Raw genomic sequence first — 16,478 nt, 5'->3', positions numbered from 1 at the left:
ATAATTAATCGTTGTAGTTCCTGTCAAGGTAATACTTCCATGGTCTGACATTGCTTTCTTTTTTACCTTACGATAGCAATAAGGATAAGACTTGTATTTGAAAAACAGATTCCGAAATAACAGTCAAGTGAAGACCCGACTATCTTAATACAACTTTCATAAAAATGTGGGTATAATTTAAATACAAACAAGGTTTAACCCACCATTCGTTTTTTTAAGAAAATTACTATACTAAGATATATGGTGGTTGTTTTTCACTCGTTCTGTTGATAAATGAATTTTTGATTTTGTCAGTTTTATTGACTTCCCCTTATTGAATTTACGTTTAAATACGATATTTGTGTTATACTTTCCCCTATAAACATATTTGCAAAGAAATTATGTGCAAGTGTAGTGTTCTTTCAAATACGATATGGTTGCCATAGTTATATTCATTGGCTGATAAAATTTCGTAGTATTGGTGATGATTGCAGTCTTGTAATTGCCTGCTCCATATACGTACTTGCAAAACAGATGATCTTTTAACATGAAACAATAATAAATGCTATAAGAAAAATGTGTTTCCGTTCACATCATGTAGGTAGTAGTGTGAAATTGTGATTTAATTCCCAAAAAAATTTAGTCATGCCACAAAGAAAAAAAGTTACGTTAATCTGAAGTCAAAACTATTTTTTCTTTATTTTTGCCGTTTTTACTAGACCGTCACACTTCCAGTAAACATGACATCCTTCCGTTTTCCCGGATAGATATTCCCAAAAAGATGCATTTTTTTTTAAATCAGCACATATGTTCAATTCAGCATAAATTTTTATTCATACAGTAAAAAAGTAGTTAAAAAAAGAATCAGATCCATGTTTTGACCTTATATATAGATATGAGTGGAGATTGGTCAGTACATTCTGAGTGGTCTATTAAGGTCGGTAGATATTCATTAGATCGGAAAATAAAACTAATGCAAAAGGAAAAGCTAGTATAAGACAAGCAGTCCACCCCATAATACAGCATGACTTTCTATTGTCTTGGGCTGATCTTTTCTTATTCCAGTAAGAAGAGGTTTCCTTTACCTCCACTGTTATATTCTTCTGCAGTTCAAATATATAGTTTTGTAGAATAATTCGAAATCTGTCTCTTGACACACTTTTTTCAAGTTGAAACCATTTGTTACTTTTCAACTTACAGGAACATTGACATTGGTTTGATTTGTATGCAGCTATAGAAGTTGTGTCTGTGTCTTGATTTTTCGTAATCCAACCTGTTGATGTATCTCTTGAATTTACAACAGTGGCTCTCAATGTTTCATGAGACGTGGAAGCCAACGGCCAGTATTTAGATGTAACTTGCACTGTAGTTGGCTTCAATGTGGTTGTCACTATCGAAATGTGTTTGCTTGTTGGTGATATTGTGCTTTGATCAGTGACTACTGTAGACTTGATTGGCGTAGAAAAATATGCAGTGGTACCACCATTTACTGCAAATATATTCAAGAAATGAGACAAGATACTGTGACATTTGATTAAAACATCGTAACAATGGACTTTTGTGAAGCAGATAATACAAAAGTACAAGTTGAACTCGTTTTTTTGAATTTTTTATATTCTTTAATAAACTGACAACGCCATGGCAAAGAATAAGACAAACACTTAGACAAATAATAGTACACAATACACAAATTAGAAAACTAAAAACTAAGCAACACGAACCCCACCAAAAACTCAGGTGCTCCGGAAGTATAAACAGATCCTGCTCCACATGTGGCACCCGTCATGTTGCTCATGTTAAAACAAGCCCGGTGATAGTCTTATTCGGTGGGTCTCATTTATGAAATGAATTGATTTCAATACCTTATACTACTAATTTGTAATATAAACTTACTTGAATAAACAAGAACTTTAGTCTCATCTGTTCCACCACATATAGTAGATGTCGGAGAACAAGTAGGAGTGGGCAAGCAATACGCTAGACTTTTATTAGCTACCGTACTTGGTTGTTGATTCGAGCAATAACACACACATCCAGTCTTGATAAATTAAAAGAAATAAACAAGAATAATTAATATGTTTAATTTAAAACCAACTTACCATGATTGAAAAGTTTACAACGCTATACAGATATCTGCATGTATCGATTCCGCATATTTCCCTCTCATAAAATACGTTTCGTAATAAAGTTATTTTAGAATGCAATATTGAAACAACTTGATTATTCGGCCTGTTTTGGACAAAAGTACAAATTATCCCCTTGAATGTTCATGTTTCATTTTCTTGTGATGTAGATTTGCGTTTATTTTCCTTCTGTGTTGGTTAAGGAATTAGGTTGATACGTTATAATGGTTTCATGTTTTTGATTCATAATATGTTCTGAAAATTTTCCTTTTGAAATTGTCTTTTTTGTTGTTCTGTTTTACAATACTTATTGCACTTCAGTGTTTCTGGTGTTCCGTTGTTTTCCTCTTACACCTCTTACATATATAGTTGATGTGCTTCCCTCTTGCGTGTATATTTGATTTATCTTACCTCCTATACATTTCTAGGAATATGATTGGTTAAAATCATCCGCATGGAGACCACGTATATTTCATATTTATAGGTTAGTATAGAGTCGGGGCTTATATCATACACGGTTCGTAGTGGTGTTACGTCCCTTTAAATTCCATATTTGGTAAGAAGGGATGCGGGGCTTTATTCATACACGGTAAGTAGTGGTGGTATGTCCCTTTAAAAAAAAAACGGTACTGAGAAAAAAATCAAAGGTTTCAACAGACGAAGTAATTGATGATTAAGACTGAAATAAATTAAACAAAAACACATTTAAACCTAACAAGTTGTTATTGTTTGCATCTGTTTTTGTAGGATCAATGGAAGTAGTTTCTTAATGCTCACAAAATTGAAGACTTGCTCAGTTTGAGAGGTCACTAGTCTGAATTCCACACGTTAAGATAGTCGGTAAGATAAATTCGTTACATATTGTGCTTGTGACGTAATACGGTATATATGGGGTTAGTGCATTCCATATAGGTCACTCAAACACTATGTAAATAAACTCATCATAAATACCAGAACTAAATTTTATATATACGCCATACGCGCGTTTCGTCTAAAAAAAAAGACTCATCAGTGACGCTCGAATCCAAAAAAGGTAAAAAGGCAAAGTAAAGTACGAAGTTGAAGAGCATTGAGGACCAAAATTCCTAAAAGTTTTGCCATAAACATGCAAGGTAAACTATGCCTGAGGTAGAAAAACCTTAGTATTTCAAAAAAAATCAAAATTTTGTAACTTATAGTGTCTTCCTCGGTTTAAGTTTATTCCGGGTATGTTTTCTCTCAATTAATTCATGACTGTTGAACAGCAGCATACTACTGTTGCCTTTACTTACATTTATATACACGATTAACTTACAAAAATCAGTCAGTCTATTTCATTTACCAATTTTTTTTTAACTGTACTAAAACTTTCAAATTTATCACCAGAAAAGCTAAGCCATATCAGATCAATACTTTGTGTTTGTGTTTTTGTTTTTTCATCGATCTGCCGAGTCAAGCACTATTCATCTGATTTTTTAGTTTGTTCTTATGTTACAACCAGGTTAGAGGAGTGATGCAGGTGCCAACATGCATGACGATTACACCCGCCACATTCTGTACGTACCCGTAACGTCTAGAGCCCGCCATTCAATGGTGCTGTATATCATATTTGTTTTTTGCTTTTTGTTCTATTATCTAATTTATCGTATCGAAATAGTTAAATTATCAATTTTAAATTTTATAATTTAACGATCGAGATTGGATAAAGCCGATAATGAACGAGTAACTATGTAAGAATCTGTTTCTCTAATGATTTAAAAAAAAGTTGTAACATAAATATTGATAGCAGCTACGTAGCCGCCACGTAGCTGCTATCAATATCTATGTAGCAGCTAGTCCATAGCTACACGTTCAATAGTCAAAAATCTACGTAGCAGCTACGATATTTAACTCAACCCTGTAAGCATATTTTGATTTATCCAGTTAGCTAAAAAGGTTATGACCCATTAAATCATCCAATGATCTATTGAGATTACCGGCAACCACGTGTTAATTAAATTTTGTTATACAATAGGTTCGGAAAGGGATAAATTTCCATAGAATTAGAGAAATATATTTATCACATATACTGATTTATCACGTATACTAATACGTTCGATTTTGCATGGCCAATAATATCCGGAAGTCAAAGTTGGTTATCAGCCCTCGGGGCCAATATCGATATCAGCCCTCGAAATCCATATCGTGCCCCCGAGTTTAACTTTCGGTAACCTTTCAATCTAAAACTATTTGTAAACAAGTTGTCATTCAAAGCAGCTAGACGATCAGGAGAGTTTCTCACAGATCAAATAAAGATGCATATAAATTCATACAAAAATGAAAAACTCGAATTCAACAAAAAGAAATTTAGAAAGTGACGAATCTGCTGTAGGAGAAAAAAAAGTAAAAATCAATGGTGGAAATCACAAAAGTTCCCGTAATTTTGACGTCATCAATAATTTAGAAAATATATGACGCCACAATGGAAAAGTGATTGTTGTATGACATCAAAAGTTAACGCGGAACATACTTCCAAACCATTGTAGCGATATGGTGTATTCTTCCTCAGCATTAATTGGAAATGTAACACTTTTTAAAAAGGCGTTTAATATTTACAATTCTGAGAATTAATATATTTAGGTTAATTATGTGGGAAACTTTTTCACAAAACTTGGTTTACTCACTGTGATACATTTTTTAAATTTTGTTCGTTAAATGTTTTTTTGAATTTTTGTTGAAAAATCAAACATAACTTGGTATATGCTATCTTTTTTTCTCTTGTTTGAAAATATGTGATAAATAGATTATAACATGTCATTTTCCATATGGTCCGTGGTATCAGCCCACGACCAATATCAAGCCCTTTGGCTTGATATGGGAGTCTAGGGCTGATACCAGGGTCAATATTGAAAATGTCATGTAATAATTTATAAATAATGAGCACTTGAAAGATTGTTAACTATAGCTATCGATATGAAAACTTACGTTTTTTGTCGCAGCGTACATTTTGCCTTTAGTTTTGCAAACCGTTATACATTGCTTTGATGTAGATATAGGACTTCCTTGATATTCCTCAAAAATGGCATACCGATCAAAACAACCGATAATTTTGAAATCTACAATACAAAAAAAAAAAAATCAATCGCGCGTTTCGTCTACACAAATCTCAGTAATGACGCTCGTATCGAAACATTTGGAAAACCTAATAACCTGTACTCCGTAGAAAATCCGTATAGACAGGGGAACTATTTCAACTGTTGAGGTCTACTGTCACATATTGTTCATTTTGACGACCTAACGATTCTTAATTGGAGTATAGCCCTAAAAGAAAGTTTTTACTATGTTGTTTTTTTAATATGAGGCAGGTAATACCTGCGAAAGGGGACGAAGTTTGAAAATTGAGAATGGAAATGGGGAATGTATCAAAGAGACAACAACCCGACCATAGAAAAAACAACAGCAGAAGGTCACCAACAGGTCTTCAATGTAACGAGAAATTCCCTCACCCGGAGTCGTCCTTCAGCTGGCTCCTAAACAAATATATACTAGTTCAGTGATAATGAACGCAATACTAATTTCCAAATTGTACACAAGAAACTAAAATTAAAATAATACAAGACTAACAAAGACCAGAAGCTCCTGACTTGGGACAGGCGCAAACATATTTTAATTTCTAAACGGAAATACCGTAACGTTTCCGATTTTGGTTCTGTTGTAAGGGATTTTAGATGTGACGTTATTTAAGTTATGATATCATATGCAATGTAAACAAAGAAACGCAATCACCAGGTAACGTTTTTTTCATATCACGTAGTTATTAAAAATGAAATTGGTATTGCGTTCCTTCCTATATTATATTGGGATACGTGTTGTTTATTCTTAAGTTTTCTATGTTGTGTCATTTGTACTATTGTCTGTTTGTCCTTTTCATTTTTAGCCATGGCGTTGTCAGTTTATTTTCGATTGATGAGTTTGACTGTCCCTCTGGTATCTTTCGTCGCTCTTTTAAATTAGACTGATAAATACATATTTGACTCAAAGTTTCATGAAAACAAGACTGGAAAAAGAAAGTAGATTTCTGTGAAGATGCGGGAATTAAAAAAAGTGACAAAAAAAAGTTAACGATTTTGAGTTCAATAGTACATGAAAATTTCTGGAAATTTTATCGATTTTTTTATTTAATTTATTTTTCTACTGTTATAGGGGACATGAGGCAGGCATTACCTGTAAAAGAGGACAAAGTCCATGAATTATTTGTTTACATACATGTTGAAAAAAGAAGCGGAAATACCGTAACATTCCGGTTATGGTTCTGTTGTAAGGGATTTTAGTTGTGACGTTGTTAAAGTTATGACGTCATATTCGATGTAAACAAAAACAAAATGTCATCAGGTAACGTATTTTTCATATAAAACGTTTATTAAAAATGAATTGGTATTGAGTTCCTTCCTATATTTTCCTACACTGATAAATATGCATATTATGTCTCATGCGAACAAGACTGGAAAAATGAAATAGATTTCTGCGCAGATGCCTGATTTAAAAAAGTTCACGATTTTGAGTTCTTCAGTAAAATGAAAATTTCTGGATTTTTTTTTTTTTTCTACCGTAATTTCGGACAACGTCCCGATATTAGTACTGTCTGTCTTGAAACTGTAGTACATGCATAATATGGAAACGTAGTCCCGAATTACGGGAAAAAAAAGAATAATGAAAAAAAATAAAAAAAATCGGGAAAATTTTTCATTCTACTAATGAACTCAAAATTATTAACTGTCTTTTTTCAATCCTGAATTTGTAAAAAATAAGCAACAATCCAACAAATGTGTGTTGTGTTTTTTGACGTCTGTCATTATTTTTTAATTGAAAAGGAGGGACGAAAGATACCAAAGGGACAGTCAAACTCAAAGATCGAAAACAAACTGACGTCTTTACACTAAATCTATTGGATGTTGGATGTGCACGGATTATTCTAATGCAATAATTTTGTAACAATGGTTCTGATTGGATGACACTAAGCGTAAAAATCTCTATCTCCTTGTCTGTAACCAAGGAAGCCGACATTTTGAATTTCGGAATGTATTGACATGTTATTTCTACAATAATAAACAAAAAAACTCTCTTGTTGCGCCTAAAAATCTTCTTTTTATCAAATTTTATTACATTCTGAAGCGGCACAGAAGCAGAAAACGCCCGGTGTTTATGTTTGACGCCGGTAGCATACCTTTGACGTCACCTAGTGAAGGGACCAAAGAAGATAACATCTTTTCGCGGAATTTTCTTTGAAGAAGATTTTACACTGAAATTATGATTGAAATTTAATTATGAACTTGTTTTGCATTAGAATAGAGATAATTGTATTGTATTTGAGGCTTTGCGGAAGTCCATCGGTAGTTTTACTGTCGCAAATACCCGTTTACCTGTCTCCGCTCCGCGTCGCCAGGTAAACTAAATTTGCGACAGTAAAACTACCGATGGACGTCCTTAAAGCTTCAAATACAATACAGTTATCTCTTAAATAGTTTAGTCTTAGATCAAGTTAGATGCATTATTTTTTTTAGTTGTTAGTGGCTTTGAACTATCTGTCAGATAACCGCGAGTACTCTCAGATCTTTTCCTAGTGTCCTTTTGTTGTCTGGATGAAAAAGTACCCGGCCACGCCCTTCTGTATTTTTGTCCATCTGATGAGTTAAGCCTTTTTCAACTGATTTTATAGTTCGTTCTTATGTTGTTCTGTTATACTACTGTCTCAGGTAAGGGAGAGGGTTGGGATCCCACTTACATGTTTAACCCCGCCACATCATTCTGTGTCTGTCCCAGGTCAGTAGCCTGTAGTTCAGTGGTTTTCGTTTGTTGATGTGTTACATATTCGTTTTTCGTTCATCTTTGATATAAATTAGGCCGTTAGTTTTCTCGTTTGAATTGTTTTACATGGTCATATCGGGGCCTTTTATAGCTGACTATGCGATATGGGTTTTGTTCATTGTTGAAGTACGTACGGTGACCTATAGTTGTTTATGTCTATGTCATTTTGGTCTCTTGTGGACAGTTCTCTCTTGAAATTGCTATGGCTAAACACGAAAAAAACAAACAGACAGATAATTGTACACAAACCACAACATAGAAAACTAAAAAAACTAAACATCATGAACACCCACCAAAAACTGGTGGTGATCTCAGTAGGTACTCCGTATGGGTAAGCAGATCCTGCACAACATGTGGCACCCATTGTGTTGTTCATATTATTACAAATCTTGTAAATAATCCAATTCGGTTAGTTTGTTCAAAAGTAAACCATCAATTTAGAAACACGCTTTTTCTTTTTTGAAAAACTGAATATATATGAATTACAAACATTTAAGTTCGTGTTATTTATAAAAACAAAGCATAATTTTCGAAAAAGTTTGGTTTACATATATTGCCCAAAAGAAGTTGTGGGCTGTATATATCACAATTTTTCCTACCTTGGGTGTATCCATAAATAAATAAAATGTAGAACATTATTATCCGGATTGCTGCCATTTTCGGTGGAAATGTCTGACTCAATCTTAGTAAATCGTTTTATATTTTACTTCCCATTATCGACTTTTACCAACTTTTAGAACTGTTTCGGTATTTATTTACTTTGTACAAAAATATCATAATTATTTTCACTTTTGAAAATATTCAACTTGGGTGCATAATTTATTTTTGTAGTCATCACACATAATTAAAACAAAGCACTCAATATTTTGATTTGTTTTCGTACACCTAACGTTTACACAGTGGAATATAAGGCATGCAGACGTTGAAAATTGGTTCTAATACCTATGAAAACAAGAACAAAGGTATTTGATACATATTAATTAAAAAATATTGATGAACTTTATAAACTTTATTGACATTAAAGTTATTATGAATCTTGAGTTGAACGGCAACAAAATGTTAAACAAATAGTAAATGTCATTCCATTTAATCCATAAAATCTCCATTTAGAATTATGTACATGCATTGGTTTGAATGCATCGATTACGTCATACTTACATAATTGGCTTTCAGTTCCTAAGGACTTAATTAAACTACCTTCCATCGACAATACTTAATGGAGTAATTCTATAAGAATCAAAAAGTTAAATCATCAAAAAAACAAGTCGGAGGAAATTCAAAATGGAAAATCCCTAATCTAATCGTAAAATCTAAAGTTTAAACACATCAAACGAATTGGTGATAACTGTCATATTCCTGACTTGGTACAGGCATTTCTTTATGTAGAAATTGGTCGATAACCTGGTTTTATAACTAGCTTACCTCTCACTTGTATGACAGTCGCTTAAAATTGTATTATTTTAACAACGATGTGTGAACAAAGCAAAACAGACATAATAGGTAAAAATGTTAAAATAGGGGTACAACAATTAACATTGTGTGATAATCTTAATCAATATATAAAGACACGCGACATCATCAAAGATAAACTAATAAGCATTCAACAAAGCATATAGACAAAAAGAAAAAATGATAAAGACAGTACTATAAATCTTTACCAAAGCACAATAACGGGATGTACTGATCCACATCAAATGAATATCACTAGCACTGGACTAAAAAAAAAAGTAATATTCAAACCGACAAATCAGAAATACTATAAAACGTTATTAAGATGATAAACAACGTCAGTATCTAGAAGTATCCAGACAAATTTGGAATATTGATACTAAAATGGGGAAATTGATCATTTCAAAAGTAAAATTGTATCGTTTTTTTTCTATATTCTGAGACGGATATGACCGTGTATGTCAAATTTGATTTTAAGTCTAAAAATGAGGCGGAGGAAGCCGGGTCTGTTGCATCACAAATTTCTGGTTCAGGGGAATATATTTATGGAAATATCATTTGAAAATTTCTTCGAAGACAAAAATTCCTACATTTTAAAGATTTTCTATATAGTAATCAAACGAATTTAAGCAATTAAAATCACTATAAACCATACAATAATGATCAAAACGTTGCCGTAAAATCAGCTATAAAAGATGGACGAAAGATACCCGAGATAAAGTCAACCTCATAAATCGAAAATAAACTGACAACGCCATGGCTAAAAAGCAAAAGACAAAAAATAGTACAAATAACACAACATAGAAAACAAAAGAATAAACAAAACGAACCCACTAATTACTAGGGGTGATCTCAGGTGCTCCGGAAGGGTAATCAGATCCTGCACCACATGTTGCACCCGTCGGCGTAGCATTTATTATTACAAATCCGGTTAATAGTCTAATTCGGTAGGTCAGATTCTTGAAAGGTAAGGGGATTGCAGTTACGACGTAAGGGACATATCCGATATAATTTGTGAAACGATTATTCCATAACGGTCAACCAACTCGTGTGACCTACCGAATTAGACTATTTACCGGATCGGTTATCTCATAAGCAACACGACGGGTGCTGCATGTGGAGCAGAATATTACCCTTCAGGAGCACCTGAGATCACACCCAGTTTTTGGTGGGGTTCGTGTTGTTTATTCTTTAGTTTTTTATGTTGTGTCATGTGTACTTTTGTTTGTCTATTCGTCTTTTTTCAGTTTTAGCTATGGTGTTGTCAGTTTATTTTCGATTTATGAGTTTGACTGTCCCTCTGTAATCTTTCGTCCCTCTCTTGAAGAGCATTGAGGACCCAAAACCGATGAAATCATGTTCTGTTTCAAGATTGTCGTTTTATGACTTTCCATGTCTATCAATCTAGTTAGTGTTTAATAATGTTCAGATTTACATCGACACTCGTGATAAAAAGTAGATACTTGTAACATAGAAAATCTTTTCCCTTAAAATTGATTTAACAAATCTACATTTCCTTTGATTTCATAAAGATTATCACTTGCTTGCATATAATATAATATGAAGTTTTTTCAAAAATTAATAAAAAAATTAGTCTAAGATGCATATTTTTTTTAAATTATTCTTTATTGACTTTGAACTAGCGGTCAGTACTACAAGTACTCTCAGATCTGTACTTAGTGTCTTTGTTGTGGTGATGTCCCAAGCCAGGAGCCTGTAAGTCAGTGTTGCCGTGTAACATATTTGTTTTTCATTCATTATTTTGTACATAAATTATGCCATCAGTTTTTTCGTTTGAATTGTTTTAAATTAATTTTGGGTCCTTTTGTAGCTATGTGGTATGGGATTTGCTCATTGTTGAAGGCCGTATTATGACCTATAGATGTTAATTTCTGTGTCATTTGGTTCATTTAGGAGAGTTGTCTCATTGGCAATCATACCACATCTTTTTATTTCTTATAGAAGTCTGGTTCTTCTTTATTATTGGTGAAGAGTCCTGTTGACTGAAAAAACAATTGGAAAATTGGAAAAATAGCCTTTAATAGTGATTCTTGGAAAGGCTGATCTGGAAAAATACTAGACAGCAGCAAATTTAGAGAAAATAGTAGGGGTAGAAGAAACGTTTTAACCAGAAGCACGGGCGTCCCATATTTTTTTTCTTTCAAATTTCTCAAATATGTATTTTTTGAATCATTTATAACAAAGAAGTTGAAATAATAAGATATGTGTTTTAAAAAAAAATCAAAATTGACGGAATGGTCAATTTGACACAAAAAAGCAATAAAATTTTTAGAACTTTCTTATATTTTACCTACTTCTATTTTTTTTAAGTTAGGTCTATTCAGATTGGTCCACTCTATCTTTATTGAAAGTATGAAAACAAAAGTTTCATTGTGAAACTGTGATTTTTTGCATGATAATAGCCAAAATATAGATAAAATTTGATGAACTTAACTGGGAAAATCATCAGAATTGGGTATATTCAAATGACCGTAGCAAAAATAAGTGCATCACCATAAGATTTGTTTGTCATCAGTTATTTTTCTACAGTCATGATATATTGACACAAAATCAGATTAGGAAAAAAAGTTAATTCAAGACCTTAAAAGATGTATTTCATAAATCAGAAATTATTATTTTAATCAAAAGTGTATCAAATGAATGTTTAAAATCATTTTTTTTGTTGTTATACTTTTATAAGATTAATATTAAATGTGCAATAATTAATTCTTGTTTATTTAGCAAAACAAACAGTTTCCTTGTTTATCTAAGAACATTTTACTACATAAAATAATATGGGACAATCAGAACTTTTCGTGTGGGACAATCAGAACTCTAAAATTTTAAAAAGTGGGACAATCGGGAATCAACCAACATTTTTCATACACATATAATTTAAAGGTCAAATATAGGTCAAATGAGGTCCATTATATGGCAATTTTTTCTTAAAATGCGTTCACATAATTAATGTAGTACGGCAAAACGCATAACTATGCAATATACACCTACTCATCTCATTTGAGTCTGATTTCGTTACTGTTATATTGCATCCACATGATGCATATACAGATGAAAGAATAGTTATTCTATCATTGACGTGAAACTAATGAACATAATCGTTGACCGATAATTTACTTGGGAACTTACTCATCTTGGAAACTTACTGTTATCATACCGACGCGAAAGACTAATTAATTCTTCATAATGAAATTTATACCAGAACGTGACAATCTCCTGACTGTGAAAACTTCAAAGCAGAAGGACGAATATTTCAATATATTATCAACTATCATAATTTTTCATAAGCAGTTTTCTACTGATTAAAGCGAAACGGTCGATTTGTCATTTTTGTGATTAAATATTTATTATATGAACTCAAGTATGCCATACACCGATCTTGCTATAACGTCTTTGAAATAGAATGCATTAGTTTAGATATCATGTAAAAGAAATGAACATTGTAGTTGATTCATGTTATATTTGTTTTTCGTAAACGGTTTGTAATGAACTAAGCCGTTAGTTTTCTCAAACGGTTGCCTGTAATTGCTTACATCAGCTTTATGTTAACATAAATATCTTAATATTTGTGTTTTGGTTTGTGTTGATACTTGTCTCATTGGCAATCGTACTTATACATATTTTTTTGTATCAAAAATTAGTTAAAGAAAAATAGTTTGACTAAGACTTCAAGACTTCACATGTTTTGTTTGATTATTCATTGTTCTTTTCACTTTCCATGCTGCCAATGAACGGTAGAGCATATGACATTAGTTTGTTTGTTTTCTTTTTCTTATTGATAACTTCTTTCAAAATCAGATACTTAATAATTGAAGGTCTATGTAACTACTAAAAACGTTGACATCTCACCTTTAAACGTATATGTGTTTAAATAAGCTAGTGCTTTATGGCGATTAGATATATTAAAGCTAGTATATCATCAGGGTGATTAAAAATGAAAATATCGCTGTTTACAATATGCAAATTAAAATATTTATATAAAAATAAATGGCCTTCGACTAAAACTTTTTTTCAGTCATTTCAGAAAAAAGAGACCGGAATTAAAGTCATATACCTTGTAATTGAAACGTTTAGTCAATTATTGAACTAGTGCATATATATGTACTTAGTCATATATGTACGTTATTTTAAATCTATAACGAATCCATTACTAAAATCGGCAAAATTAAATTCATTTAGTGACTGTTGATCAAAAAGTAAGCTTCTAATTAATTCTCGCGTTTTGCAGACGATGTTGATCGACAGCGACCGTGATTATCGACACATATCCAAAGAACACGTTTAAACGAGTGAGATGATATTAGTGAAAAGGAGTTCAACGGGTATTTAATTTATTTTGACGAAAGCCATGTATTCACATTTGTTAATTCATCATTATCAGAGCAGATGTTACATAATGTTTTTTTTTAATAAAAATGTTTCTTTTAGGATCGATTTATGTTTTATTCCTAATTCCACACTTGTTTACCTTTTGTTCATCGCGATTTATCCCTTGCACTTTCGCTCGTCAATTGATAACGAGTGGTGGCATGGTAAAGGTCTCTGCATACGGAGAGGTTGTCAAGTAAAAGTACACCTGAGAAGGCAGTGATTTCATGGCAGTACATAACTGAAGATTTGGAGGAGACAAAGGGTTTTCTTTTGAATGAAAGTCCATTGTACATTTGTTTTATAGAAAATCTTTACAATTTCATATTACACAACATTTGTTTTATTTGAAGTGTTCATATGACTTTAAGGTACATATACATACAACGTGTATATAATTTACTTGGGAATTGGAAGTCGATTCGGGCATAGATCCTGAAATCAATCTCACATAACATTTAGAGGAGAATCCAAAGATAGAGATATAACTGAATCGTTTACTTAGCGTACGAGCATTCTTTTCTTTATTAAAAAAGTTAAAGTCCCTTTTATTTTAGAAAAGGTCGGTTCCACTCCCCAACTATTTTAAAACAAACCTGGATTTCCTACTGAGGAGTTTTTTTTTTTATAAAATAATATCACCTAAAGTTTAAGTTCTAATATCATAGTTAAATGACATCTACCCTTCTTCAAAACACCCAACTAAACTCATTGATAAATGATCTGGTAACGTTTTTCGTGAGAAATGCATATATATAAAACAAATTTTGCATACCAAAAATGTATGTTAAAGCATGCAGAAGAATAAATAAATATAAAAAAAGAAGACGTGGTATGATTGTCAATAAGACAACTCATCACAAGAGACCAAAATGACACAGAAATTAACAAATATAGGTCACCGAAATACTTTAACAATGAGCAAAGTCCATACCGCATGGTAAACTATAAGAGGCCCCGAAATGACAATATAAAACAGTTCAAACGAGAAAACAAACGGCCTAATTTATGTACAAAAAAAATAAACAAGAAAAACAAATATGTAACACATGAACAAACAAAAACAACTAAATTACAGGCTGCTGACTTGGGCAGGCACGTACATACAGAATGTGGCGTGGTTAAACATGCAAGCGGGATCCCAACACGACCGTACATCATAAGAACAAACTGCAAAACTTAGTTAAAAAAGGCTTAACTTAACTCAAAGAACATTTTGCATCAAAAGCTTAAAACACAAACTTATACAGAAGACTGTCGACCATGCACTTGCCCTGTACTATCATTAGAATAGTAGAATAAATTGATATATAAATTGATGAAAATGTGACTGTATTGTTATTAAAATGATCTGCTATACATATAATTGGTTTACAAATAATAATAAAATATAAAATAATAAACATAATAATAAACCAGAGTGTACTGATTACAAATGATTGTATCTTTACAATGTAATAATTATTACGGTGAGGTTCAATTCCTAGTCATTTGTTCATCATCCACACAAGAACTTGTCTCAGAAAAAAATATATCTATGTACCTTAACCTAACTTTCAGGTGTAGAGAGACGATCTTTTTTATGAGACAAGTGTTTCGGACCATCCACCAAAGTTTGCGGTCATCCCATGTTTAGTACTTCAGTACTTAGATTTGTTATGTACTTCGCCACAGACTTCTTTGAAACTACACGATGAGGAAGAATATTACAGAAACACGTTTGATATAATGCATCGAAACAGTTGAAATACATTTATATCATACTAATCCTATTCTTTGAAAATCCAAGTTTACTTAAAGCACCATGCGACATATTTAGACTAACAACTTTGAATTCCGTACATTTGCAATGATAAGACGATGAGATAATTTAAATTCATCAAAATAAAAAAGATTAATGTTGTATGTAAATCCCTTTCAATTGAAAATGTTTTAATAAGGAATGGCACTTAAAAAGATTGCAGGTTTAACATGTTTGAACATTGGGGCAAGAATTATCCAATAAGAACAAGATCTTACGACATTGTTCAATATACAACCTTTCAGATTAAGTCTATTTAAAGAATGAATAGTATATCTTTTTATCCGCTCTATATATATCTCCTCAAAAGTTAGAATGTAACATCCTGTCTTCTATAAGTTTTCTGCAATTACATGCAAATTTGACACCAAGCGTTTGCATGTATACAAGAATTAAGTTATGGTTTTTATTTATGGTAAAGAAATTCATGACTTAAAATTTGTTTTACAGATAATTATCTTTGAATCTTTGAAATCTCCAACATCACTACACATATGATCAAAGGAACTGTTTAAGGATGAACCTTCGTGTTAAAAGGACAGAAAAGCTCAAAATCATCACCATTCACAAATGAGCATTTGTCAACAGGATCGAAAAATTATCTCTGTTGTAAAAATATTCGAAAATAGGTTCCCGTTTTTAAAATTCTTGTAATACTTTTTTACGAAATAAAAATTCTCTTATTTTCACGCAAACAGTGATACAGCATTGATTGTATATTATTTATCATCTTCAGACAGGCCTATGAACAGTTTCAGGTATCCAGTCAATCAGATATTTGCATAATCAAGGAGGGGGGTCATCAAAGCTACCATGCGAATAATTCGATACAGTTGACGCGCGCTTCATCTAAATATGACTGGCTTTCGAATTAAAGTTTGACGGCTCACATCAAATATGAATTTAAAAGACATTAT

General features: G+C 32.2%; 1 protein-coding gene across 1 annotated transcript; it reads right to left on the bottom strand.

Annotated features, from left to right (window-relative positions):
* Positions 1-911: 911 nt before the first annotated feature.
* On the bottom strand, positions 912-5,144 carry LOC134710884 (uncharacterized). The gene is made up of 3 exons (XM_063571293.1): positions 5,046-5,144; positions 1,873-2,017; positions 912-1,468 (listed from the first exon to the last, which is right to left on the bottom strand). The coding sequence occupies exons 1-3, from the start codon at positions 5,064-5,066 to the stop codon at positions 912-914; spliced, it is 723 nt and encodes a 240-aa protein (XP_063427363.1). The 5' UTR covers positions 5,067-5,144.
* Positions 5,145-16,478: the final 11,334 nt, after the last annotated feature.

The sequence above is a fragment of the Mytilus trossulus genome, chromosome 3, assembly GCF_036588685.1.
Source record: "Mytilus trossulus isolate FHL-02 chromosome 3, PNRI_Mtr1.1.1.hap1, whole genome shotgun sequence".
NCBI lineage: Eukaryota > Metazoa > Mollusca > Bivalvia > Mytilida > Mytilidae > Mytilus > Mytilus trossulus.
This window is presented reverse-complemented; position numbering and strand designations above follow the sequence as displayed.